Source organism: Candidozyma pseudohaemuli (assembly GCF_003013735.1).
Source record: "Candidozyma pseudohaemuli strain B12108 chromosome Unknown scaffold00008, whole genome shotgun sequence".
In the NCBI taxonomy this organism is placed as follows: Eukaryota; Fungi; Ascomycota; class Pichiomycetes; order Serinales; family Metschnikowiaceae; genus Candidozyma; species Candidozyma pseudohaemuli.
Window position 1 is genome coordinate 434792 of NW_020194442.1, and position 27882 is coordinate 462673.

Genomic DNA, 27882 nt, shown 5'->3' on the forward strand with positions numbered 1-27882 from the left:
GCTAATTGAAATTCATTTCAATCCGTTGGGGAGTCCCCTTGTCCAAATGCTACTTTTGCTTGGGTAAACTCCAAGGTCTCTTTTTGCTCTAGAGCCCAGGGAGACACCATAGTAGACTATTAGAGCAGGATATCGATTTAATACCCGGATTACACCAGCATCTCAATAGGACATTTTCAGTTCTGAGTGGAAGGGCTGGTCGATTCTCTGGGTACCCTCTCCTGAGACTACGAGCCCGTCTCTGGCACGGCTCTTGAGCAAATGCACGTCGCTAAGACCCACAGTTGGTGACAGTTTCCCAAAACCCCCTTGAGGGGGTTATCAGAACACCGATCACAAACCTAAATTGGATCCCTATCTACGTCACAAAAAGCTGCCACCACCACGTTCTGAGCAAAATTGATTTTATCGACCCCGATGATGTCTGCCAGAAAAGTCACTGACATCTCGGAGAAGTAGTCCGTGTAAAACCATCAAGCACTAGATTGAAAATGCCGTTGCTCTTATTACCTTTCTTTTTTTATAGCACACTCAAGGTGTGGGGTCAGGCATGAGACATCGATAATTAAACGATCATCGACAGATAATTCCCTATACAGACAGTCCGTTCGTGTGGCACCCGGGTCCGCCGAAATGATAAGCGATTTCAGGTTTTGCATGTGGTGCAACCCCTCTACGTCAGGAAGAGCAAGAAAGCGTTACAAAGTTAGACAAAAGCAAATCGATGCCGTCGTGCCATGCAAGGACCCAAAAAGAAACCCATGCTTAAGGGTCTTTCCATATGGTGCATCACGCTGCCGATAGCGTGAACCGGAAATCCATCGATAGGGCGTTTCACTAAGCCACAGTCGTAGCGCAGAATTATCGCAGAACCCGCAGATATTGCAGCAGAACCGACCTTCATTAAGGCGTGCCGCACAAGACCCGGCATGCTATTTCCACGATAACCGCCTATCACGATTCGGGGATTATTACTTCAAGCAGCAAAAGCGGGCACGATATTGGTGTACATCGCCAGTCGCTTATGCGGCAGTGTGTCAAATTGGATATTCTACCCTCACAGATTCTTGGCAGATGCTGTCAATGTCAGCCAAGGATTGAGTGGGGCAGCCCTGGTCTATGACGTACGAGTACTCGATCTCTTGTCTTTTTTGACCAATGACCTGATTTCTATTGGCGGATCACAAAGATGGTATTTCGATAAGCATGTCTGGAGCCGCGCGATCCGCATTGTGGTAGCCACATTTGTGGTGTCTGAAGCCATGAAGCCGCATAAGATGAAGCCGTGCATGCGAGCGAGTCAGCATCACGAATTAGCGTTTGATCGTGGAATGGGGTAACTCGGCCCAACCCGGTGAAGGTGGTGAATGGCTGGAAAAATTGTGGCTTTAGAAGAATCAGCCCTTGTTGTACTTATAGTAGATGGACAATCAGAGATAGCGGTCTGCTGAGCATTGTTCTTCGTTCGCAAAGCCACACTTTCGGCCTCTATTTTGTATGAGGTGGACCGGCAAAACTTGTAAGTTGCCGACCTCATTTAGCCCACCATGCACCTTTTTTTGCAGCCACGCCGGCGCATCCATGATCCAGCATTCTGGCGAATATATAAACTCGACATTCCCTGGGTTTCTGGTCCGACGGAAAACCCCAAGTCATGTCCGAGAAACTCGAGAACATCACTAGCATTACTAGCGCTGGTGACAGGCACGATGCCGCCGACCATGAGGTGAATCTTGAGGCTGTCAGGTCCCACCAATATGGGTTCGAGACTGTTGCTGATGATTTGACCCACGAGCAAAAGTTCTATATTGTTAAAAGATTGAACTACGACAACCTTAACACCTTTGAAGACTTGCCTCCTTCTGTGGCCTTCATTTTGGAGAAAATTCAGCACTTGACTGTCGAGGAGTCCGAGGTAATTTTGAAACAGTTCTTGATTGATCATGAGGGTGATGTCAATGTTCCTATGGAGGACTATGATTTCATCAAACTTTTGGTCGACCATGCAAGTCTGGTCTCAGAGAGTGGTGTCAAGCTGAAGGAGAATTCCTCAGCTGATGAGAAACACGATGCTGTCGTGAGAGAACACTCCATTACTTCCTTGGAGTCCGCTGAGCACGGAAGAATTCATGACTGGGGCTTGCAACTTCGTACTGAAGCTGCCCTTGTTGCCTACTGGTCTCCATACCCTGAGGTCAGAGCCGTCACCGAACCATTCGATGACCCAGACACTCCATGTGAAACCTTTAGGGTTTATGTCATTGGTATTATTTGGGTTGTTCTTGGTACCATCATTAACCAGTTTTTCGTCGAGAGACAGCCCAGTATTTCCTTGGGTTCCACCGTCGTCCAACTTCTTGTCTATCCATCTGGAAAGCTCTTAGAAACAATTTTGCCAGCCAAGACTTTCAAGATTTGGAGATGGAATATCAATCTCAATCCAGGTCCCTGGAGCCACAAGGAGCAGATGCTTGCTACGCTTTGCTACAGTGTCAGTGGTGGTGCGGTTTACGCAACATACTTTATCAATCTTCAGAAGTTGGATCGTTTCTATGCTAACCCTAGTTTCAAGATTGGTGCGCAGTTCCTTATGGTTCTTTCCTCCAACTTCTTGGGTTTCGGGTTCGCTGGTATTTTCAGAAAGTATGTGGTTTACCCCGTTTCAGCGATCTTCCCAACCATTCTTCCGTATCTTGCCGTCAACCGTGCCTTGGTTCAGCCTGAAAAGAAGGAGACCATCAATGGCTGGAGGATCTCTAGTTACAGCTTCTTTTTGATTGTGTTCGGTGCTTCGTTCCTTTACTTCTGGGTCCCAGACTATCTTTTCCAAGCACTTTCCACATTTAACTGGATTTCCTGGGCTGCTCCTAATAACTTTAACGTTGCAGCAATTACCGGAATGCAATCTGGCTTGGGCTTGAATCCTATCACAACGTTTGACTGGAATATCATTAGTTTCAGTTCTCCTTTGAAAGTCCCATTCTTCGCCCAGCTTAACAGCTACTTGGGCATGTTCCTTGGCTTTTTCTTGATCATTGGCCTCTGGTGGTCTAACTACAAGTGGACAGGCTACTTACCTATCAACTCCAACCTGATTTTCACCAATACCGGTGACTATTATGCTGTTACTGAAGTCTTGAACAGCGAGAAAAAGCTCGACATTGCCAAGTATGAGCAGGTCGGACCACCATTCTATTCTGCTGCCAATATGATCGCGTATGGTGCATTTTTTGCACTCTACCCATTGAATTTTTTCTATGTCCTTCTCACTGAATGGAAGAGTATCCTGTTTGCCACTGTGTCTTTGATTAAGTCCTTCAGATTTAAGAAGAGCAGCTCGACTTACGAGGGTTTTGATGATCCATTTTCCACTTCCATGAAAGCGTATCCTGAGGTTCCAGAATGGTGGTTTGGCATTATCTTCATTATCTCGATTGTGTTTTCCATCATAACTGTTGAAGTATACAAGTTAGAGACTCCAGTGTGGACCATTTTCTTTGCAATTGCCTTAAACTTTGTGTTTTTGTTGCCCTTCGTGATTGTCTACGCCTCCACCGGTACTTCCATGTCGATTAATGTTTTGCTTGAAATGATTATTGGTTACGCACTCCCAGGAAATGGTACCGCCTTGAACTATGTTAAGACCTTGGGTACCAACATCGACTCCCAAGCTGAAAACTATATCACCAACCAGAAGCAGGCTCACTACTGGAGAATCGCTCCTCGTGCCCTTTTTAGAGTTCAGATGGTTTCTGTGATCGTCAACAGTTTGGTGTCTGTGGGTATGATTAATGTGACCTTGAACACCATCGAGGACTACTGCTCCCCACGTCAAAAACAGAAGTTCACATGTCCCGGATCGAACACGTTCTATTCTGCTTCTGTTCTTTGGGGTGTCATTGGACCAAAGCGGGTCTTTGGTGGTCTTTATCCAATCTTTCAATGGACTTTCTTGATCGGGTTCTTATTAGCATTCCCATGTTGGGCCCTCAAGAGGTACTACGGTCACACCAGATTTGGTAAGTACTTCCATCCAATTGTCTTCGCTTCCGGTATGATCAGTTACGCCCCATATAACCTTGCGTACTACACGCCGGGATTGTATGTGTCGACTGCGTTTATGTTCTACCTCAGAAGAGCAAAGCTCGCTTGGTGGAAGAAGTACAACTACCTTCTTTCTGGTGGTTTGGATGGTGGTATTGCTTTTAGCAGTATCATTATTTTCTTTGCTGTTCAATACCACTCCAAGAACATTTCTTGGTGGGGTAACAATGTTAATGACAACGTTTTGGACGCAATGGCACCAGCTAGACTCAACGCCACTATCGATGCTCCAGACGGATACTTTGGCCCTAGAATCGGTCACTTCCCATAATTTTAGTGTTAATAGTATAGTAATTTTTCGTTTTAATTTTGCTACCCCATAAGCAACCTCTCTCAAATTAGGCGAAGTGACGTTACATCCATCGGCTTTATTAAATCATGTTCGGCCGAACGCTCAAAGAGGTATAACCCGATGGTACACTTGCCATATTGATAGTTAGAGCACATCGCATATCCCAAAAAGCCCCAAAGCAAGCCCCTTTTGACACAGGTTTGATGAAAATGTAAACTCTCCCCACTAGCAAGTACCCTGATTTGCTACACTTGTGTTTAAAGTTTGGCCTAACCATATGTCCGAGGCGGATTTCGATTTAGCTTACACTGCATAAGTTACACAAACCTGTGTCGGTAGCAAAAAAAACAGATCATGAAGAATTCCACATTATTAACAAGTAGGCCTATTTTTCAAGGAGATGAAGGGAACGCTGAGAGAAGCTACTTCTATATGCTCCACTTTTCCTGAATCGAATACTCCCCCGACCTCTTCAGCCCTTCTCGAAAAATATGCAATGGAATAGCTGGCTGCTGGTTTACCCCATTCGGATTAGCTTCCATGCATGACGTCGCTCTTTTGACGTTTAGTCATTGTGCGCGATGTAAGGAACCAAAACATTGTCTTAATTTTAGTGCTGGATGTTGGGGTCTCATGCGGCATTAAGCTTTGAAATTAAGCTTGGCTGGAGGCAAAGAAATGAAGGTTGCTTAAGCGAGCTCTCCCCACCTAAGCCATAATGTTTCCATGCATTTCCTTGCGAATTCAAGTGTAACACATTGGCGTCCAGTTAGGCCCATGGCCAATATCAAAAGAATCAGGGTCCAGGCGGAAAATAAAAATAGAGAGCCATGATGCATGAGGCATCATTAGGAGTCTCTGTTTGGGGGTTCCAGCGCATGATTATGCAAAGATGCGTCAGGGCCCACCAGTGGCTTCTATAATTAGCAAACTTAATGCACATCGCACAATATCGAGCCTTCCCCAGTGCTCTACGGCGTTCTGATGCTGGGGGCACTTTCAACTATAAATTGGCCCTCTTCTTCCCTCGATTTCACTCCATCAAACTAATTCAATCACATCTCATCATGAAGTTCTCCACTCTCGCCCTTCTCACCAGCACTGCTATCGCTGCCGAAACCGTCGACCTCAAGATTGTCTCTGACAACTCTGATCTCAGCGGCAAGGGCATCCAGGGTCTCCACGAGGGCGCTGGTATCAGCTACTTCGGTGTTTCTGATCAACTCGGTGAGGAATTCAGCTACGACGCTGACAAGCAGTTGCTTACCCAGGAACAGGGTTCTTTCACCGCTAACGTTGGTGCTAGCGGAAACTTCTTTGCTGTTGGCCCAGCTGTTGAGCCAAGCCAGGTGACTTTCGATGGCGAGGGCTACCTTAGCATTGACAAGCAGCTCTACGCTTGTAAGCAGCTTAACGACCCTTACCGTTACTTCGCTGACAGCTACGGTGTTGTCGTGGGTGATGCTCCAAACGACTCTTGTGTCAAGATTGCTCTCCAGAAAGTTGGCGGTGAGTCTGAGGCTTCTTCTGCTGAGGCTTCTGCTGCTCCAACTTCTGCCCATGCCGGCTGGAACAACACTGTCACCGAGCACATCACCGTGACCGGTTACACCACCTACTGCCCTGAGTCTACTGTTCTCACCATCACCACCTGTGAGAACAAGGCCTGTGGTCCTAAGACCATCACTGTCTCCGAGGCTCAGACCGTGACTGTCACCGAGGAGTGCATTGTTCCAAAGACCTCCACCACCCCAGTTGTTGCTCCTACCACCACCGAGCCAGCTCCAGAGACCACCAAGCCAGCTTCTTCCAAGTCTGAGGTGACCTCTGCTCCTAAGCCAACCACTCCAACCACTGTTGCTCATGTGTCCAGATCCTCTGAGACCGCCTCTTCCGCTGTTGTCTCCTCTTACGAGGGTGCTGGTGTGAAGAACGCTGCTGGTGCTGTTCTTGGCTTTGCCGGTGCTGCTGCTCTTTTGATTTAGAGTTAATACTGCCGAAAACGCTCGTTGCACGCGGGCCTAAATGACTAGAATTAATAAATTGTTTATGAGAATTTGCTGTAGAATCGAGAGGGTGAAAGTGCAGACATGGAGAAGAGGATGTAGCGCAGGTATACGAGTGATACTGCCAATAATGCAATTTCAGCGCCATGAATTTTGCCAAAGAAAGAAAGGTTAGTTTCATAGAAGACTCTCTCCACAAAAGCAATAAAATAATAAAGAAAATTGTAGATTTATCTAGCGGATCCAGTGAGGAAGCTGAAGCTGGCTCGATCAGCCATTCGAAAGGTTGCAAAATGAGCCTCACCAAAATAGCTGTATCTGGGTTTTTTATCCGCCACACGATGGAGCTTGAAGCTAACCTGGAGTCCCTCTAACCTCGCGCTCTACTCACTGATGAACGAAAAAAAAAAAAAAAAAATATATGACTTTAGAAATAACTTCCCCTAGAGTATCCCGGAACTCTGAAATCGTAAGACGCGCACGTGACCCAACCACCAAATTAGAATCTCACCATCGCCTTATCCAACCTGATCCACCATGTCCAAGCTTCCTTTAAGTGTGCGTGTCACGGACACCGTGCACCGTGTTTTTGTGATGGGCCTTTTTGGCATCACTGCGGTCGGTACCGGCAGTATTTTGTTCAACATCTACGCCAACTCGGACTTCGGCGGCATGAACAAGAACAAGTTGAAGTTCAACAGAGAGGAGTTTGATGAGCTGCGTTCTCAGGCCACTGATGAAAAGCAGTGAGCTGGGAAGATCTTATGATTCATTTTGTACATAGTTAACTCGAGATACTGGACGAAAATGTAGATAGTAGGTATGACCTCATCGTGCGAGTTTCAAGAGGAGTTGCTGTGATGGAGGACGGTGTCAGTGAGTTTCTTGCGATGCTGGAAAGCTGGAAAATGTTTGCTTACCAAGGCTGGTGAGTGACGAGCCAGAGCCGCTGAATTTGATAGGACTCATTCTCATCCCGGCAAGTAAACAAGCAACGCTTCAACGTAAAGCATTTCTTGTCTTCTCATTGAAACCTTTTCTATTTCTCGAAGACTTTCCACTTTTTGCCTTGCATTTTTCGGCTTTAATGTTCCACTACTCTCACCCAGACAATGTATCTCTAGAGGTGCGAAAATCGCTGCTCAGATCTCCAACGAAGAACTACTCAATTCCTCAACACATCCACAACACATCCCTCCAATGAGTCAGCGCAAAATTGATATTCTGCAGCTCGAGCCCCAACAGATTCTTGAGATCAGGAAATCCACGGAGCAGGAGATACAACATTTCACCCAGTCTCTCCAGGCTCTTCAAACAGCCCAGTCAAAACTTCAAGACTGTGTGAACACGATAGACAACATGGAGGCTTCTGAAGGTGGCGACTTGCTCGTTCCAATGACCGCCCTGTTGTATTTGCCAGGTAAGGTGGCTCAGAAGGACCGCTTCATGGTTGATATTGGTACAGGCTACTTCGTGGAGAAGGATGCAGACAGCGCCAGGAAGGTTTACAAGAAGAAGCTCACCAAGTTGGGCGAAGACTCGAAAAAGTTGAAGGAGATTTTAGTACAGAAGAACGAGATTATGAATAACCTTACATTGGTGTTGCGCAAGAAGGCCATGGACCAACAACAGGCAGCTCAGAGCTGATGCTGTGACGTGAATGAGAAATGTTGGCAATTGCAATTGTCGTTAATAGATGCATTTATTGGAAGTGGAGACTGCTTTACGTCGCGTATGGTATTGTAGATGGGCACAATCAGCGCCATGCCAGTGCCTGCCTGGCATCAATTTTTAGACTTCTGTCTTGTCTGCGTCGTAATCCTTATTGAATATGAAAGGCTCTGTGAAAGCAGCTCTAAGATTGAGTAATTTGCGCTCTCCCAAACCCTGTATTTGCGCAAGCCCATCGTTCTCTGAAGCCTGTGCCACGATCCGTTTGAAAGACTTGCAGTTTGCTAATAGATTTGCCACATCAGTCTTGTTCACTGCTCGTACTGTAGTAAGCAGACTCACTATTGTCAGGTTATAGTCCTCTTTTTTGAGACCTTGAATGGACAGATCCACTTTGGAACGAGCCATCTCGTTCAGCTTAAAGTAGGCTATGTAATTTCCCGCCTCTTCAAACAGCCATGCCACCACTATCAGCAAATCGTGCCTCATGCAAATGCTCAGAAGTGAACGGATAGAGTCCTGCGGCAGATCAATGTCCACCACCACGAGAAGCACTCGAAGCACCTCGTCGTTCTGCAGCTCCTCGACTATCGAGCTTCCTTTCATTTTTTCAATGCGTCGCCAGACGTACTCAGGCCGGAGTTTGTGGTACTTGAGCAGTAGAAAGAGTACCTGTAACGTAGCATTGATGTAGTAGTCCAGAAGGATCTGGCTGTTGTATGCCCATGATGTGAGTTTCATGGAAGGACTTTCGAGAAGAGGATTCCCCTTCTGTGAATTTGCCACCTGAACAGCGGTGTAGGTCTGAACATTGTCCCTGATCCTCCTCGAACCAACTGGTCTGTTTGTTCTATGACGGTTTTTTTGTATTTGCCCCGTTGTATTCAAGGTGTTTCTGCCTTCGCTGCTTGAAGTTTCAGTTCTTGATTGAGCTGTTGAAGCCTGTGATTGCTGTGGTTGCACTTCTTTGGTCACCTGTGGTTGCTCTGATGGTTGATTAGATCCCAGTTGCTCAGACACACCGGACTTCGAGGAATTTGTTGCAGGTGGTGGATTTGGAGCATCATAAGACTCCCGCATCTTGCGGACGCCTTCTAGAATACTGGCAAATGACGATTGGTCTATATCATCGGGCATGTCTTAGTAGTAGCTATGCGCGATATCTGAAGTGTATCAACACTCAACTACAACTACCAGTTCCTCCTGCAAACTACAAAGAACACTACACAGCATGGTATGTGCATGAATTTCTCGTTACTCGCTCCCACTAACAATAGTCTGCGTTATTTAATTTCCAGTCGTTGCTTCTAGTCATCCTTTTGGCCATCTGTACTTGCACATATGTCCACGCTTCGTGGCCTGCTCTCTTAGACAAGAATAAGAACGGAGCATTCGGAGTATTTTGGAAGTTTGCTCGTATAGGAGAGCGCTTAAGCCCTTACGTTGCGATTGGCTGCTTCATTATGGCTTTTAACGTGCTTTCAAGCTGATCTATGTACATTAATATTACGACCATCATCTGAGAAATCACCGGAACTCATATGTCTCATTGACAGAGTTGCAGAGCACTGGCGCCCGCTCATTGCCCACAATTCTCTCGAGAGAAGCCGCGTCCCATTTGGAGAAAAGCGTTTTGACAAAGGAAAGGTCAATGTCAGCCTCTTCCTTGTACACCGATTTGGCGACGAAGCGAAGGAGTTCCTTGTAGAAAAGCGGGTTTGCCGGTGGCTCATAGATCAACACTGTCTTGACACCAGCGATCTCAAACCGCCTGAAATGATGCAATCTCTCGGTGTATAGAAGAATCTTGATCTTGCCAGTCTGGAATGCGTGACGAGTTCGGGAAACTCTAGACTGTGACAGGTACTCGTCAATGGCGCCAAAATTAAGCTTCGTATGCTGTTTAATATGATTCTTGACTCTCACGTAATCGAAGTACGAGGGAATGTAGATCAAGAGCCCGTCTTCGTACAGCGTCTGCTTGGAGATGGAGGGCAACACTGAGTTGACAAGGAACTTGAATCTGGATTCATAGTTTGAAATAGGGTCGGGCGACTCGAATCTTTGGAAAATTTGCTTGATTTTGATCCCCACGGAGTTCATGATACATGTTTGAGTGGTAATCTCTGGCTTGTACCGCGTACGCCCAGCAATGTTTTGGGATTTGGAGAAGATACTGTTGACCGTTGGCGTTGAAAATTCACTGAATACCATTGTTTGACGCATGAAGTGCAGTTGGTCATTGATAGACCACATTCTCACACGGGAGAAGTCAGCGCCATGAAAGTCCTTCGGAATTTTGTTGATATACTTGAGAACCGTGCTGACGTGATCCCAGTTTTGCATTTCAATCTGATTCGCTTGGTCTATAACAAGAACCTCAATGGATGAAAGAAAGTCGTATTGTCTTTTGGACTGCTTTGGGTCCTCAAGAATCATAGAGAGGCCAATTGGCGAAGCGATCAATACGTCAGAAGTATAAAAGGATGAGTAAAGCTTGAGAGACTTTCTTGTGAACTTCAAGCCAATGCTGAAGAAATCGTTTGAGTTACCCTTGAACATCTCTCTGAAATCCGCAGGTTTTGTGTCAGAAGGTCCGCCAGCTTCGTAAAATTGCAGCTTAAAACGTTTTCTATTCTCTTGCTGGTCACAGCCTGAGAGCTTGATAAGAAGCTCAACAAGCTCATAAGCAGCATTTCGCGTTGGTAAGAGGACCAATGCCTTTGGTCTTGTAAAGCCCTGGTCACGGAACTCAGGCTCCTCAGTGAAGCGATCAATTTTTCCATTCTTAACTTCTTCCTGAAAACGCCTGAGCTTATCATTGTTCTTCATGACTCGATCTCTGGTTTTAAACACATGGTTCAAAATATGCAATGCGTAAAGTCTCTTGTACAAGGTGTTCTTGTGAGTTCTTGATGGGAACAAGATGTCTCTGTAGGAGAACATCTCATCAGCCAATGTCTTTTCCAAGGGTTTGAGCTCGTCAGAAAAGTTCTTGAGGTAGGCCTCACCCACCCTTCTCTTGATACACTGATACTGGCCGAGCAGGCTGAGTTTCTCAAAGCTTGGAAGCGAGGGCACATCTCCAGGTGGTGTTTGCTGGATGGCTGTGTATATCGTCTCACCGACTTTGGATTTTTCGGAAATCCAGGGCTCTTTGGCTGCAAATGATTTGGCCTTCTGTTCTATAAGGTCTTCAGATACCAAATTGAAGTGACTCTCGAAGGGATCTTTTGCCAAAATGTTCTCGTTTTCGTCTTCTTCCTCTACGCCTTCGTCTTCTGACTCGTCGGCGTCCTCTTGCACGTCCTCCAATGCCTCTTCCTCATCGAACCCTGCGATATCTTCCAGTTCTTCTTTCTGAGAAGCCTTGGGTCCCTTCTTTCTGATCTCTGGATGGTCACTCTTCAAGAGCGTGAGAAGAGCGTTGTAGGCTTCTCTAGTCTCGCCGTTTTTGGCAGGCTGGTTTGAAGGAGCTTCTATCTCAACTTCTTCAGGCTCGGACTGTTCAGCATTCTCTTCTTCTTGCTCATCAGCATCTCGCCTAGTGGTCCTTTTAATTTGTCTTAGCTCCTGTCTACCATATTTGTGTCTTGGACGCTTCGAACCGTTAGTAGAGCCCTCGTTGGCGTCTCTTTTGGGCATCTTGGGAAGTAGCTAGTAGTGAAGGTGATGAGATGAGGAAGTGCAGGACCCTACGATAAAGTGGCTGCAAGCAAGGTGAATAATGGATAATCTGATTCTGAATTTTAAGGATGTTTTGCAATAGAGTTAAGATCATCTGGAATAAAAAGTTCCTTTTTTTTTAAACTCAGATCCGTAGTTAGTGCTGGAAATGGACGGTGCGATGAGAAATAATGGTTGCAAATGGACTGAGAGAAATTATGAGAAAAGCTCAAACATGTACCAAAAAAGAAAATTGCCATATTAATTGAAACAAAGTGTTTGTTTTGGGCAATTCTTAACTGACTTGCTGGTTTGGAAGCTACTTCTTACATATAATTGTGGTTTGGCCTAGGTCCAGTTTAGGAATACCGATCGTTCAGCATTGAGCAGATAGCACCCGATTCCAATAAAAAATACAAGATCGCTGAGGTTTACACTTAAAAAGAGGTTATACACGAAATGGTAGGGTCAGACACCCTGATTGCATAGCCAATGGATGGTATCTGAGATAGGCTTTAAACTACACCGAAAAGAGACAAAGCTGTAAGGCGGTAATCGCTTCTTCCTCAATAGAATTCTTCTTCTCTAGAAGACAAAAACCACAAAACTCATCAAAGAGAGTATCGCCCTTCTTGAACTCATCTTGTGCTGCTCTGGTAGCACTGTCTGTGGCGCAAATGCATACAAAGGTGTTTCTGACGCTACGTAAAATCTCCAATATGCTCCACATGATTCCAATAAAAATTCGCTGCAATTGCGTACGATATCAAAATATCAATGGTGTGGAAGACACATTACCAAACTGGGCGATCTCCAGGGGTTACTCTAAGGCGCGTCCTATCTGTGGATCCTCCACAGTTAGCCGCCCGGTCTCAGTATCCTTGATTACTCAGATCAGAACTTCATACGTCCAGGAGAAACTCGATGCAAGTGAATTTTAAATTCTACAATTGAGAAAAACCTGATTTCTGTTCTATTGTACTCTTAGCTTCTGATTTTGACGATCACGGTTTGTCCTCGGTTGTGCATTCCTCGTCAACTGGCTGCAAACACCTGTCATGCTGATTTGCACCATAGCTCTCAGTTTGGGTCACCAGCCTATAGCAGTCTGAAAGCTATTCTGATTATATCTGATTACATCTGATTGTCCCCTGCCACCTGGTAGCCTGAATGTTATTTTTATTTGACACTGTGCTGGTCGCACAGGCTTAATGGAGATCTACATTTCCATGAGGCCACGAAGTCTTTAAAGTGCCACGCCTCTCCCTCAAAACCGCAAACACCTCGCCCTTGTTTTATCAAGAGAAATTTATCAAATCACTTACTAAATTTCTGTTTTGACAGACTGCCAGCCCCCTTTTCTATACACCCGTTCTTCTGAAACCTAGGACCGCTCGGGAGGCCTGCACAGCAAATTCTCCCTACATCACCACCAACTACACCTTGTTATGCGTCGAGTAAGAAACCTCGTCAAGTCGCTATTTCTGATAGCCTACTTGGCGCTTATAGTGCTCACGGTGCCACTAGCGTTCGACCTAGGTGGCGTTGACTGTGGCCTCACATACTCCCTCACCATCCTACTGTTATATTTCATCTTGACATCCATACGCCTTTTGGCCCGTCGTTATGCTGTGCTCAAGCTCCTTGTGCCCTTGTATTACGCTCAGCATGTCTTCCTACCGAGCATCTTGATGTACGTGATTCTGTGGTGTCAGAACGAGCGCCACTTCACTGTTGTGGCCATATGGCGCTATATTTTGGTGCATCTGACCCCAGTGTTCACCATAGCCGAGGGCTTCTGCTCCTTGCTTTTGCTTCAGGCGGTGTCGCAGACGTTACAGTGGCTCACGTTGTACAAGTCTGACAGCTGGCTCTTTGTATCCTTGATTGGTTCGGGCTTCACCATTACAGGAGCTTTGTACTTTTTGTACAGAATTTACGTTTTGCCCTTCACCATTGAATTGGGCTCGGCATCGCTCCTTGGGTCCTTCCTTACATTAACTGTGGGCCTTGGCTTCTACGGTATCGTTCTGGGCAAAGGCTCCATGATCGAGTCCTCCTTGTTGTTTGCCTATATTGTTCGCTGCATTTACGAGATGTTCCCGCTTCTCTCCGACAACGCCGCCGAGACACTTACCCATTTGTTCACGCAAACGAAGATCAACTTGCAAAACGAGATCCCCAGACTTCCTCCGCCCCTCACCAACACCATCCTGGCGGTGCTTCCGTTTTTGGCCCACAACTTGCCTGGTTCCTTCAAGACCATCTGGGATTTCTTTCTTTCCCTGGCCGAGAAACTTACCTTGCCACTTGTAGTCAACTTGGCCTATCGCATTGGTGTATTCTACGCCGCCACAAAGATCATTCCGTCTTTGTACCATAGGCTACCCTATTCGCCGCCTAGAACGCCGCCCCATATAGGTTCTCGCCTGTCGTCGCTGAGCTCCATCTCACCCATCTCCCTGCAGCAGGAGGAGAAGCGCAAGGTGCCCCGTCTCAACAGACCTAGATCGGCGCCTTCTACTACTATCAGCTTGATTTACGCTTATTCTCCATGCATCATCATCGCAGTTTACACTCACATGATGCTTCTGTATAACGGCGAGCTCGGAACCGAGCTCAAGCTTTGGGGCTGGTGGGCTGGTGCTCCCAAAGACATGGTGATCATTGTTCATCCTTGGCAATTCTGGAATTGGGTCAAGATGGGCACTACGCTTTTGCTTTACATGGCTGAATTGTCTGGCGACTCTAGCTCTGCTATGACCAGCCATTGGCAGGTTGACTAAACTGCCTCACATCTCGCGCATGTTTGCTTCTCGATGCTGTACTATAGGTTTTATTTAAATTGTCATTGGCATTCTGTAGCCTACCATTTCAATAAAGTGATTTTGAAACATGTCTAGTCAGAAAATTTATGCAACTCTCGTCCACGAAAGAAAACCAGCCATCATTCCAGACTGTGAAATCCTCTCAGAGCTTGACTCTATGTTTGCTTTGGTATTTCATCATGAAACAAGCATGTCTCAAAACCACCGTACCCAAATGACATCTACAGAATGAAGCCCGGCACATTTGACTGTGCAAATATCTCCTCCCAGACATCGAGCTTATAGTAAGAGTGACGTTCATAGACAAGAGTGAGCTCCATTGGGTTAGCCAGATACTGACCATTTGTTATACCTATCGTTTAGGACGCACCGTCCCATTGCCGAAAGACAAAACTCAACGAGGAATCACTAAAGCGTCTCAGAAATGTTGAACCCTGGCAATGCCCTTAAGCCAAACCATTCATTGAACAAACCAGACCTTGATGACAACATCACCGGCGCCCACCACCTAACAACCTAACGCTCAAAGGAGCCGGCTGTCATGGCTTTACGTAAGCGGGAAACATTGCTTAACAAGAAGCTTCATCCAACCAAAAATTCGACAGACATTACCAAAAAGCACAACCTTAGATCTTCGACGCTAAAGTAAAAACGGAAGGATTCGTCCGCTGCGTTTCCGCTATTACGGCCGGAGACTTTCCCCGAAGCATTGGCCCGGAGACCTGGCGAAATGCCATTGTGTAGGCTTCGAAAACAAATCGTTGTCTATGAACGTAGAGAAAAAAAATCAAAAGAGCGATGCCCTGCGATTATATAGTGAAGTTCAGGCGTGCGCGAATCAATCTATAGCCTAAGAATCAAACCAATATCTGCAACGTCACGAGAAGATTGGTTTTTTTTTTTTTTGCAGAAGACGTTGATTAAAGGTCGCTTCGGGATCGGTGTCTCACTCACCTACTCCTCAGCTTTAAAAACTATAAACCGAGATTATATAGCAAAAAACCTTCTCTCAATTAACCCGATACCAGAGTGACTATGGCTTCTCACCTTGTTCTTAGCAGTTGGGGTGTTGAATTGAGTTCTTTCAATCGATTTCTTGATGAGAAATGCCAATTCCTTCTTTTCGAACCGAAGGAGCTCGAAACGGAGCTCAGTAACTATTCGGTGGCTATTTGCAACCATCGACTTAACCTCAATTGACAACAGTAATACGGGAAATACTGAATGGTTAAAACTTAGAGCGATTCTAAGGGAAGATTCAGAAGATTTTGGAGGCTCAAACGCCACTTAAAAGCTTGTATTTACTAGTATTAGCTGTAGCTCTCTCAGTTTTGGCCCTAGAAAGCTCAAAATTGGTGGATCTACTGAGCAGACGCCAAATAATATTATGAAAGCATCAAAAGTTCTGTTTTGGAGACGCAGCAAAATTTGCTGCTCATATATTAGCCTACCCTTTCCATGAATAGTAACGCCGGTCTAGTATAGTGGTCAGTACAGTTCGTTGTGGCCGAACAGACCCAGGTTCGATTCCTGGGGCCGGCAGTTTTTTTTGGCTCGCACTCTTATCGGATTACTGTATAACTATCATTCAACCACATCTTTTATGGTAGCAGAACCAGTTCAAGCGGCTACTGAGGCTCTCAGGCTGGCTTATACATCAGCATCCAGCTTTTTATCATCCCTGCTGCAGGCAGTCCATGAATCCTTACCCGATCTGGAGTCGGTCCTCCACCTGAAGTTCTTCAATATCCTAAGATCAGACACAGCTCCAGCTCCTGAACCACGGGAGAAAGCTGTAGACCGATTGATCCATCAAATACAAAAACACAAAACTGCTGCTCTCTCCGCGTTTGCCTTGTCCGTTACAGCAACGAGCTACTTGATCTACAGAAGCGTAAGAGAACCACGGATAAGGAACAAACCGAGAAGAAGGGTACCGAAACTAGCAAATGGGGCCCGCCGAGAGGTTGTTGTTGTGGTCGGCTCACCTACAGAGCCAATGACTCGGTTAATTGCGGTGGACTTCGAGAAAAGAGGATTCATTGTCTACTTGACTGTCCTTGATGACAAGGACTACAAATACATCCAATCAAACCAGATCACCGATGATATCAATTACGTGAACTTGATGGAAGAATCGTACGAGGCGCAACTAGGAAAGTTCAGGAAAGTGCTAGATGTTGGCGTTGTTCCATTCCCCGGAGCGGAGGCCCATCGCCTTCGACTCTCAGCGGTTGTTTTCGCCCCCACCCTATATTTTCCACTTGGTCCTCTTGAAAACACACCTGATTCAACTTGGCAAAGACTGCTTTTCCGGCTAACCGTTACTACCAGGCTTTTATCGCTGGGTCTTTTGGATATTGTGCGTGAACAAAAGAGTAGCATAATCGCCATTGTGCCCAGCATCGTCAGCTCTCTCCGGATGCCATATCACGGTCCAGAGTCGGTTCTACAAAACAGCATGAAAGATGTGTTTAGCACACTCTCCAAAGAACTAAGGCCTCAGAATATCAATGTCACGCAGGTCCGTTTGGGGAACCTCAATCTAGCTCCTTCCAAGGCTGCTAGAGCTGAAAGCGTTCCTCTGATTGTGGAGGCGGAGGTCCGCTCCTGGAGTGAAGAGATGCGCAGTGCCTATGGGTCCGACTTTCAAAAATCCCAAGCTAGCCTGAGACCTATGGGCAGCTCATTCAAGAACAAGGGCCTCCGTGAATTGTATCACACGCTATACGACTTGATCTTTTATAACGGTCGTGCACCGTCTGTGGTTTATTGTGGAACAGGTGCTCGTGCTTACGACAGACTTGCGTCCTTCTTGCCTTACTCAATGAGTGAGATGATCTTTTAACCGCTACAGTTGAGGTGGTGGAGAAAGTGCATGGTTTTGTAAATATCTTAACAAAAGGTTACAGACTCCACCAGGATACGTCTTAATGGAATGGTAGTCTAAATTGAATCTATTGGACTAGCTAATCAAACCTCCCGCCTCTTTGCACAAAGCATAAAATTCGCTCGACTTATCGTCCAAGAGTATTTGAGGATGATCAAATTCCTTGACTTCTCCCTTGTCAAGCACTAATATTCTGTCACTATCCATGACAGTTTCCAAACGATGCGCAATAGTGAGAATGGTCTGGTCCTTGAATTCATTTCTGATTGTCTCTTGAATAATCTTATCCGTTTGGACATCGACGGCAGCGGTTGCCTCATCAAGTACAAGAATTCGAGACAGCTTCAAAAGAGCACGAGCTAAGCACAATAACTGCTTTTGTCCTCCGGAGAGATTTGAGCCACCCTCCAGGATCTTCACGTCAAGCCCATCCAGGTGTCCCTCACTCTCTTGTTCAGGTTTATCACCATCGTTGAAAGTATTTTCGAAATGTGACTTCAAATGTGCCAACTCCAAAACTCTCCACAAATCCTGATCGTCATACTTACCCCAAGGGTCTAAGTTTTCCCGTACAGTTCCGGCAAATGCATGAGCATCTTGTGGGATGATGTTGAGTTGCTTTCTCAAGTCATATAAGCCAATCTTGCTAGTATCGATATCATCGATAGAAATTCCCCCCTCATTTGCCTCAATGATACGAAAGATTGCCAGAGCAAGCGAGCTCTTACCAGCTCCGGTACGACCGACAATTCCAATTTTCTCAGCTGGTTTGATGGTGAGGTTGAGGTTATTCAACACTCTGGGAAGTTCGGGCCTATAGCTTGTGGAATACTCTTTAAATTCAAGAGATCCCCGAGGTGGCCAATCACGCTTGGGTCTGTGGCCCTCAATGATTTCGGGAGCTTCTTGTTTCATATCCATGTACTCAAGAATTCTTTCAACGGCGACCAAATTCACTTCAGCGTTGGACGAAAGCTGTATGATTGTGTCCAAAAGCAGTGTCGAAGACACTGAATAGGTCACAAGGAAACCAACCATACCAGGAGAAAGTGGCTTCGATGTGAACAACGAGAGAAAACACAATAAAGTGGTTACGAAGACAACATTAGCCGATAATGCCAGAAGCCGTACAGATAACCAATTACTGACATTCAGCGCAACGAACGATGTTCTTGTAGAATCGTCCAACATTCTTCTGCCGAGATGTGTAAATCTGTCCTTCTCGTTGTAAGCTCTCAAAGTCTCGACTCCCTCGATAGACTCTTGGAAGTGGGACACAATGGGGCTTTTCAAAGCGGCTTCAAGACGTTTAAGCTCTCTGGAAGCTGGGATATACCAATTACGGTAACCTCTGAATAGGATAACCAGAATCAAAAGAACGATCGAAATGATTGGCAAGTTGACCACCAAAGTGAAAAATTGCACCAAGGCCAGTACTGAGAGCTGGATTAAAGCAGCGAGCGATCCAACAACTGCATTGTCTGTGACGGAAATGTCAGCGGTAAAGCGGTTCAAAATGCGTCCACTTGGAGTGGTATCAAAGAATGACATCGGAGCTCTAACAACATTGTGGGCGAGTCGATCGTGGAAGTACCTAGAGCAATTGATGATGCAGTAAGCCCACAAGACATAGGTAGCGACCAAACTGGCAAGCGTTTGAAGAACTCCGCAGGATGCATACAATGAAAGATAGAAGGGGAGACGGACATTCGAACCTGCTTTCAAATTTCTTTCTGACCACAGCTTCAAAATTAAATTGCTTGCTATTCCAAGAAAGCTTGCCAATATGATGAAACCCAACCACAACGCAACGTTTTGAAATTTGCAGGCCTTCACCAACTTGGAAATGACGCTTTTGTTGATTCCTCCCTTAGCTTTGTTCTCGTCACTGGTATTTTCAGCCACATCTTTGTGGACGTCGTCCTCAATATCATGATCGAAAGATTCAAATGATGCTCTTTCTAAATCTTGGTAGCTGGTTACGGTTTCTAAGACATCAGGGGTGATGGGGGCATCCGTTTGGTCGACCGAGGAAAGCACTTCGGAATTCAATGTCTGAGGCTGAGACTCTGGTTTCACATCAAGAGAGGCGTCGGCCTCGGAAGCTAATTTGTCATTTTTCTCCTTTGCAGAAAACTCATTTATGAGCTGTGCTGTCTCTCCTCCCTTACTTTTGAGACTTGCGAAAGAACCATGCTCAGTAATGGAACCGTCTTTGATAAAATAAATCGAATTTGCTTCTTGAAGTACTTTAACAGAGTTGGTAGCAAGAACCACCGTTCTTGAAGCCAAGAGTCCCTTGGACGACAAGACAGCATCAATAATTTTCCTTCCAACGTAGGAGTCCACTGCTGACAAAATATCGTCAAGCAAATAGATATCAGCTCTGGCATAGACTGCCCTAGCCAAAGATAAACGGGCCTTTTGACCGCCAGAAAGTGCAATTCCTTTATCACCAACTACTGTAGCATCGCCGTTTGGAAGAGTCTGAAGATCAGGGCGCAATTGGCAAGCATCGATAGTCTTATTGTAAAAGTCCTCGTTGAAACGCTTGCCGAATAAGATATTCCCTTTGATTGAGGAATTCAAAATCCAAGCATTTTGCGAACAGTAAGCAACGCTTCCAGCAACTTTTAGGTAGCTACTCCCCTCAGAAATTGGAAGTTCACCAATGATGGATTTCAACAACGAGGTTTTTCCAGAGCCCACTTTACCCACCAAGCACGTTAACTCGCCCACCTTGGCGCTGAAGTTGATATCTTTCAATGCAAAATTTGACTCGGGCCTGGGGTTCTCAGCGTCCTTCTTTTTCCAGAAAAATGAGGCATTTTTGATAGAAACGGCTTCATCTTTCTTCTGAAGAGATACTTCTGAGCGCTTCACCAGTTGCTCCAACTCACTCAAGCCAAAGAAGTACTCCACTCTTTGCAGGTAGACTTTCACTTGTCCCAACTGTATCACAAGGAATGGAATAGAGACTATGGGCAAAAGGAGCTTGTTGAACAATGCTAAGGACGAAAATATCAAGTCAGGTGTGAGTGTCACCTTACTGTAGATTCCAAAGGTACCGTATACTCCCACGCTGACCCAGTCTGGGATACTTTGCCAAATCAACAGGCAAGCAGCCACTTTGATACCGATCTGAGCCTGAGTCTGAAGTTCTTGACCATTTCTTATTTCGTGAAGTCGTTCGAGCATGGGCTTCTCCCAAGCGTAAAACTTAATGGACTTGATTGCATTGAGAATCTCGGAAGTGAGCTTGACTCTCTTATCCTTTTGCACCATCAACGCCTGCACCAAGGAAGAGATAGAAGCACTTATAAATGAAGATATTGGTGATAACACCAACATGACTAGAAGCCCAGCCCATGACGATTTTCCGAGAAGTTTGTATAAAGCTGCCAAGGTGAGAAGTAAACGCAATGGGATTACAACAATCGAGGAGATCTGTTCAAGCCACAGCGAGAGATTTGCAATGTCCATAGAGACAAGGTTCACAATCTCTCCGGTAGTTTTTTCCTGCCGTGCCTCAGGTGAAAGGTTCAACACTTTTTCGTACACGGCGGCTGTCAAGGCAGAACGAATAGAAAGACGAATTCTTGTGAAGTTAATGGAGCTTTGGGAAGATACAAGGAATTCGATAACGGAGAGAAGATAAATTGCAACCCCCAAGGCAATTCCTTGAATGAGCGGCGGCTTGTGTTCCAGATCAGGAATAAGCGCATAGAAGGTGAAGAATTTGATGAATGCTTGAATCGCAAACGGCTTCACGATGGAAGCTGCCACCTCAATCAAACTAAGCAAAGTTGAAACAAGGGTTTTATACCAGTGCAACTTGAAAATCACAAGACGAAGTGATGTGATCACCTTTCTATCCTCTTCAGTGGGCTCCTTCGATTTCGAGATACGCCTGTCTCTCCACCAAGTAGCACGGTTTACTTCAGCCTGCCACGACTTTTTGAATTCCCCATAGAGAAGACCGTTCGACAAACCAGCATCTATAGCGGGAACTTGATTCTTTCGCAACTCTTCTGACGAGTGAATTTCGCTGATCATTGGGTTGACCCAAGTGAAGAAAAGTAGTTCAAGAGGATTTCTTACACTGGATGTGTTCCAGCCATTCAAATCAAAAAATTCAAGAAGCTCTTCAGAAGGCTGGTAAAAAAAGGACTCCAAAATTAGGGCAGTCGTCGACAATATAACTAATGTGATCTCGAGAGTCAAGACAAGAGACTTGTCACTCTTGTCAACGAACACTTTGTAAGGCGAGAACACGTCGGTAACGGTGATCACAGAAAACAACAAAATGGATGCAGCCCAGTAAGTGAACAAGGAGCTATGTCCCACAATTGAGCGAGTAGTTTCCAAAAAGTGGAGTGGTAAAGCCAAGAAGAGGGTAACCGCCAGCAGTACCAAAGCTGAGAGGGATATCACCGATACATCCTCAACGTGGGATGATTTATAAGCCAAAACGAAAAGAACCAAGCCCTGGATCAAGGCCACAAATGTTCTCACGAAGTGAGAAGCACCGACGCTTCTCAATGAAAAGCCATTACCAAACGAGTATTTAATCCTGAAGGGCCCGAAGCGATTGTTGGTGATTACTTGGACAATTTGGATCAACAAGAATAAACCGAGAATTCCCTGAGCAGCAGTGATGACTGAGGCAAGGAAACATGGATTCGGTGCGCTTTTGTGTGGATCGACCAAAGGGTCGAGGATGGAGTCTTTGAAGCTGCAAAGACGGTGTTCCGACAATGGATCAGCCATGACGAGAGATGAACTCATCAGTAGCAGTAGCAAGACGGAGGAGAAATTTTTCAGATTCAGGATACCATGCTGGATTTCCCATAGTTGTATACTACGCGGGCCACGTCTAGTATGCAAGTGGACGCCCAAGATGCCGGGCTGCTTAAAGGAATTTGGACCAACCGTGGATGATTGTGATTCGCCATTCTAGCCTTCGAAGAGGATTTACCAGTTTACGTCTTTCTATTTGTATGTTTAAGTGCCATAAGGCAAATTCTGGGGCTGGTACTTTCAAAAGCCTCTTCAAGCGCCTCGCCTGCATTGTTAGCCCACCTGTCAAACTTGTCAAACTTGCATCGCTTCACTTAATCGCGAGGTGAACGCTGTCAATCGGCGAACGTGAAGCACAAAGTAATACGTCATAAACCTCGAAAGAACACGTTTTCAGGAATTTTGAAGTCTGGCCGCCAGGGTCCCGTCAAAGCTGTGGCTCTTCAGGGATAACTATCTTGCCGTGCGGCTGTGCGGCTCTCGGCTCACCATTCAATCGAACAACCGACACTGTCAAACATGCTTCTTCAATTATTCTTGGCGTTTTCAAGGCTGGTTTTTCCACCACTCAGAAACATCACAGCTTACCCGTCGGAAATGCATTTCCCTGACACCGTGATCTGAAGTCTAGGTAGTCTCACAACTGTGGTGTGACCCTCGTGTTCTTGCCACCCTATTGCAATTGGGTTTGCCACCCTATTCTAATTTGGTTTGCCACCAGCTATGCCATCAAATTGCTAGTGCTATAAATCTTAGTTCAAGTGTCATAACTCTAAAGCATATTCAATGCAAAACTTTACTTTCTACTTCGCAGGTTCTGACGACCCTCCAACCTCTTCGCCTCATAATACTGAGAAACAGAAGGAGCTTCAAGAGTTGATGAGAGACGTCGATGGAAACACACCTACCTCTGTCGAGACTAAGGGCAATATAACCTCTGGTAATATCAATCACGGTTTTGTTAAAGTGAAATTTGCCTTCTGCTTTGAATAAACCAAAGCTTTAAAAGTTAAGCTTGAGTTAATATTGAATTGACATATCATTTTTTTTCGCTGGTATTGTAGAGAGGAGAGAGCCATTATGGAAAGCTTTAAAGGAATCAGGCAGCTGTCATGTCTGAACCTAAAAGTTAGCTGTATTTAGACGCACAAGACACTGTAGCTAAAAAGCGCTCGAAACCAATTATATCACACAATACCTTTTGGATGATTTGCCGTCTGCCATATTTGACCACAAAACGGACCCGAATAAAGCCGGTTGATAAGGAGTGGCACGAGCTGCGTGGATTCTCGAATTAGCCACCGTGCATTATCAAACGCAATTACAAGCAGCATAATTGAGGCAAGGTTAAGCGGGTTGATAGAGAGCCGCGCGTTATCTATAAGCCATGGCACTATGGGGATAGAGCTCTGATAGCTGTATCAAATACTGGGTCAGCTTCAGTGATCATCAAACAAAATGCCTCATCCTCCTGATTGAGATTACGGAGTTGATTCAAGCATGTAAACCTGTCAAATCATAGACCCATGACGTAACATGGACCAAAGCAGCGCAATACCAAAGCCCATCAACAGGCTCTCGATTTTGAAACAAGAGTTGTCACATATGCATATTGTGAGACGTGCGTTGGCCTATGAACCGTGGCCACGTACCCCAAGGTTTCTGTATCACAAAAATTTTGGGTCTCTACGTATTGTCAAAACGATCTTCTCATTACTTCTATCAATTATTAAAAGGCGTATCCTTCGGGTCTGGGGATTTGCTTGGAGAGATGTGGGCATCCCTTGTTATCACAGCCTTTCTTAGAGACGGTAGTCGTCCACCATGTGTAGTTCTTTGATCCACCGGTATAGACGACACAAAAGTAGATGATGATGGCCGCTATGGCAACACCACTATCCAAGGCAACAGAGCTGACCAAATTGTACTTTCTCCACCAGGCTGTGTATTTACGGTGGATGAAGTAGTTGAAAATGGCAGCGGTGAAAAACCAGGTGGAAAAGTTGTAACCTGTCACACCAGGAATATTGGCAGCACCACCAAAGAACAAAATAGGGTCAAAACGCTTCACCCAGGTATTTGGTCTAAACTTGCACCATGCCCAATGGGCAATTGGCACCAAGGCACCCACAAGGAAAAACCACAAAACCCAGGAGTACCTGCCTCCAGGAGCAAAAATTTCACTACCAAACAAACCCCACATCGATTGGGTGTTGAATGCTGTTTTTTGTTTTCTGCAAACCATGTTGTTTCTGGCGTTGGGGGTGCAGATATCGTCAATGTGATGCAACAAGTATCCAGTCACTGAGGGAGAGACAAGCGATGCCCAGATTCCGGCAGCGAAAAGTAGGATCATCACCTGTTTTGGTGGAACTCTCATGTAGTGCCCCATTTTGGCACTCTGGGCCATGTGCATGCCGTGCTGAATGATACTGAATCCAAAGGAGTAGAAGTAAAGCAACGTGTATGAGTTGCCCTTGTACCAGTTAGCACTGACAATCTCGAAAAAGCTCTGCAATGACACAATGGTGTTGGCTCTGGCTTCAAGAAGAGAAAGGGGAACGAACATCACAGAGCCAATCAAGACAGAAACGAAGTATCCACCGGCGTCAATTGGAGAGTCATTCCAACCTTCTGAAAACGCAAAACCGAGAGCCAAACCAATAACGACCATCACAAGATAGATCCATTTGGGGAACTCCTTGTATCTCTTCACTGCCTTGTTGAAGATATCCTCGTGGTTTGATCTGTTGACCCATGGCCCCCAGATTTCAGAACGGAACTTCAAAGCGGTGTGGACAACAAGAGAGGAGAACACGGCAATTCCAAGAGCCAAACTCATCAAGAATGCCACAGGCATGAAAGCGTGGGAGTAATCATCGAACTTTTCTTTGTTGAGTCCCCAATCGTCATTCACAACCCTGGAAAAATTGTACTGCTTTCCGTGCATATCGAAAACCGAGTTACTCATGATTGGCATGTGGGCAGTTTCCCAGTGGTTCTGGTAGTAAAGACCAGGCATGACGATCCAAATCCAGAAGACAAATGAGGCGAACATGGAGGCCACAGCGAAGAAAGGTGTAGTCAATGGATTGTTGATTGAGGTGATCTGAGTCCAATCCAATGTGAGAGGGAAAAGCCCAAGACCAGTCTTGACGCCAAATACCTGAGAAAGTGGTGCACTGTCTGGTTTGATCCAGCTGATCCACGCACCAATGGTGGAGAAAAATGGGAAAATCAAATCAGGGAACCAGTAGTAGACAAAAGAGCACACAAAGACAATGACAAAGAATATACCACGAGGCATCTTCCAGCCGTGTACCACTGGGTTGTCTCTGGAGTAGATGGTCTTGAACAAGGCGATATTGGAAAGCACACCAGGCCAGACTCTTTCGGCTGGTGTGATCATAACGTCTCTGAAGAGACCAACAAGACCAACAGCGTGGACATAGCACGAGATGTTGAAGAGAATCTGGCGAGGAATACCGATATCCTTCTTGAAATACTTTGTGTCCTCGATAACCAAGTTGTTGACCAATCCGGCACTGATGACGACATTGGTGAAAATGAAGATGGAGGTGTGTTCCTTGTAGTTGAAAGGACCTGGGTTCAAGCTGAATGAAAGTCCCCAAGGAAGTGGTACTGTCCACTTAGGAATGATGTAATGCCATGCCTGTCCAATGGGCCATGAGATAACCTGGATGACCACCACGGCGATATTGATAGTTGGGAATCTCATGTTGAAAAAAGCATCCACACCAGCAACGAAAGCACCAAGGCAAATGGCCATCACCCACATACGCAAGGTCAACGCAGGCAACTCATCATCGTCGTCCATCAAAATGGCCATGATATCACCTTGGTTGAACTTGAAACCATCATCGGTATCCAAGGTACTCTTGGATTGGACTGCTTCAAGAGCATGGTCTTTTTTCTCATCGTCGGTATGAAAATCATCACTCGAGCCAAATTTGTGCTCGTCACTCAGATGCTGAAGATACCTTTCATCAGCAGAGTCCTTTTCGGCTATGTCTATGGGAGCCATGGCTACTGATGCATCAGATTAGATTGCGGCATCTGTTGCTGCTTTATACCTCAAGCTTGAACAAAAATAATTCAACCGGCGTCCCGATCGGCTTCTTCATGTATGCCACTGATTGGACATGGAACGCAACAGCCTGTACTCGGGAATCAGATTCAGCTGATTATCCCTTGCATTGCAGCTGCAGCAAGTAGTTTTTCATTTCGATTGGCCGGTTCTTTTTCACCTTGCATTCGGCTGCTACACATCGGTAGCTGTCCCGGAACGAAAATGCCTGTCAAATGCACCTTGCGTGGTGTATGCACAATCTGTCGTCAGAGCTGTGTGCATTGGCACATTCGTGCATAAGATCTGCGCAACGGTTTGTTATGACATCCCTTCTAGGTGCCTATTGAACCCTTGATTGCTTCATGGCTTTGTGGAACAAGTGTGGTATGGCTCTTTGAGGCTTCGGGCCGGAAGGCGATCTCCAAGTCAGCGTTTAGATTGATATTTTTCAATGTCGGATAGCCGTCTTTGCGACCTACCGCCGATAACAGCTCATTGGCTTAAGTGCTCAGATCTTGGCAAGGATTGGAGCCAATACGGCCCGGGCTCGTCGGCTCCAGATTCCGGAATATGCAGCTTCTAACGCATAATTTGAAGTGTTTGTGTGGTTGGTGCCTCTCGGTATGCGGTATCTCGGTCAGATATCAAAAGATCCGAGCTACCGTGCGGCGGCTTCCGAGACCACACATATCAAGGTGATACTTCCAAATGAGGAAGTGCCTCCGCGGCCTGACATGAGTCTTGACACCTGTCAAGCTGCACTATAAAAAGGTCGACTTAACCGGTCGTTTTTTTCGAATGGGCTAGTAAAGGTCAACTCTAGTGGTAGTGCTAAGCCCAGACGATAAAGACGGCGGCTGAGTAGAAACGCAAAAACGGGATTTCGCATCTTCAGAAATGGCCATGACGTAGCCGAGGAGCATATTTCACCACAGTGGTCTCGAGCTTTTACGTTCAATGGATGCAGAGGGGCTGTTTGGAAAATAGCGCACGGTACTGGATTGTATCGGGGGGCTGGCATGGTTAATTTCATCCTAACTGGCTAAACGCAATGCCTGTAATAGGTGATCAACGTGCTACGCAGTGCAGCAAGCTCATAACGGTTCCAGCGAGCTCATAACGGTTCCATGTGGTCAGCTGCGGATATGTTGGTGAAATACTGGAGCAACTACCAAATAACGAGAAACTGTGCCGCTCACCAGTGGGTCAAAGATAATGATTCAATTGGTTTTACTGTGAGGAGCTACAGCGGTGCAAGTAAATGGATAAAATGAGCGTTTTTGTTGGTTAGCTAAAAGTTGGAGTTGACAAATCGCTCTGCTTTGATTATGCAGAAGGTGTTTGTTGCTTCGGCCCATGTACTCCAGTTGATGCTCTGTGGCTCGAAGGGTTCTTTTCCGCCCAGTGCTGAAACCTACTACACATATCTTTGACTCAGCCGGATTCCAAGAATTCGATGTAAAACGATCCATAGAGCCAAAAGAAAAAAAAAATGAGAGATCACTTTAATCGTTCTCTTTATATTGCCTTGACCT

The 27882-nt window shown here is 45.8% G+C and overlaps 9 protein-coding genes and 1 non-coding gene across 10 annotated transcripts; 6 read left to right on the forward strand and 4 right to left on the reverse strand.

Annotated features, from left to right (window-relative positions):
- Positions 1-1654: 1654 nt before the first annotated feature.
- On the forward strand, positions 1655-4375 carry C7M61_003390 (OPT family small oligopeptide transporter; the record flags this gene model as incomplete). The annotated part of the gene is made up of 1 exon (XM_024858731.1): positions 1655-4375. The coding sequence occupies one exon, from the start codon at positions 1655-1657 to the stop codon at positions 4373-4375; it is 2721 nt and encodes a 906-aa protein (XP_024713218.1).
- A 1088-nt stretch (positions 4376-5463) lies between these two features.
- C7M61_003391 (uncharacterized protein) lies at positions 5464-6381 on the forward strand (the record flags this gene model as incomplete). Its single annotated transcript, XM_024858732.1, has 1 exon — positions 5464-6381. The coding sequence occupies one exon, from the start codon at positions 5464-5466 to the stop codon at positions 6379-6381; it is 918 nt and encodes a 305-aa protein (XP_024713219.1).
- Positions 6382-6939: 558 nt separating this feature from the next.
- C7M61_003392 (uncharacterized protein) lies at positions 6940-8049 on the forward strand (the record flags this gene model as incomplete). Its single annotated transcript, XM_024858733.1, has 2 exons — positions 6940-7148; positions 7512-8049. The coding sequence occupies 2 exons, from the start codon at positions 6940-6942 to the stop codon at positions 8047-8049; spliced, it is 747 nt and encodes a 248-aa protein (XP_024713220.1).
- Positions 8050-8193: 144 nt separating this feature from the next.
- Positions 8194-9210, reverse strand: RAD10 (Rad10p; the record flags this gene model as incomplete). The annotated part of the gene is made up of 1 exon (XM_024858734.1): positions 8194-9210. One exon carries the CDS (start codon positions 9208-9210, stop codon positions 8194-8196), a length of 1017 nt encoding a protein of 338 aa, XP_024713221.1.
- A 390-nt stretch (positions 9211-9600) lies between these two features.
- Positions 9601-11718, reverse strand: C7M61_003394 (rRNA-binding ribosome biosynthesis protein; the record flags this gene model as incomplete). The annotated part of the gene is made up of 1 exon (XM_024858735.1): positions 9601-11718. The coding sequence occupies one exon, from the start codon at positions 11716-11718 to the stop codon at positions 9601-9603; it is 2118 nt and encodes a 705-aa protein (XP_024713222.1).
- A 1469-nt stretch (positions 11719-13187) lies between these two features.
- Positions 13188-14525, forward strand: C7M61_003395 (uncharacterized protein; the record flags this gene model as incomplete). Its single annotated transcript, XM_024858736.1, has 1 exon — positions 13188-14525. One exon carries the CDS (start codon positions 13188-13190, stop codon positions 14523-14525), a length of 1338 nt encoding a protein of 445 aa, XP_024713223.1.
- A 1512-nt stretch (positions 14526-16037) lies between these two features.
- Positions 16038-16109, forward strand: C7M61_003396. The gene has a single exon. It is a non-coding gene; the product is annotated as a tRNA-His (tRNA).
- A 457-nt stretch (positions 16110-16566) lies between these two features.
- Positions 16567-17415, forward strand: C7M61_003397 (uncharacterized protein; the record flags this gene model as incomplete). The annotated part of the gene is made up of 1 exon (XM_024858737.1): positions 16567-17415. One exon carries the CDS (start codon positions 16567-16569, stop codon positions 17413-17415), a length of 849 nt encoding a protein of 282 aa, XP_024713224.1.
- Positions 17416-17532: 117 nt separating this feature from the next.
- Positions 17533-22227, reverse strand: C7M61_003398 (uncharacterized protein; the record flags this gene model as incomplete). Its single annotated transcript, XM_024858738.1, has 2 exons — positions 17533-17536; positions 17585-22227. The coding sequence occupies 2 exons, from the start codon at positions 22225-22227 to the stop codon at positions 17533-17535; spliced, it is 4647 nt and encodes a 1548-aa protein (XP_024713225.1).
- A 1759-nt stretch (positions 22228-23986) lies between these two features.
- On the reverse strand, positions 23987-26302 carry C7M61_003399 (OPT family small oligopeptide transporter; the record flags this gene model as incomplete). Its single annotated transcript, XM_024858739.1, has 1 exon — positions 23987-26302. The coding sequence occupies one exon, from the start codon at positions 26300-26302 to the stop codon at positions 23987-23989; it is 2316 nt and encodes a 771-aa protein (XP_024713226.1).
- Positions 26303-27882: the final 1580 nt, after the last annotated feature.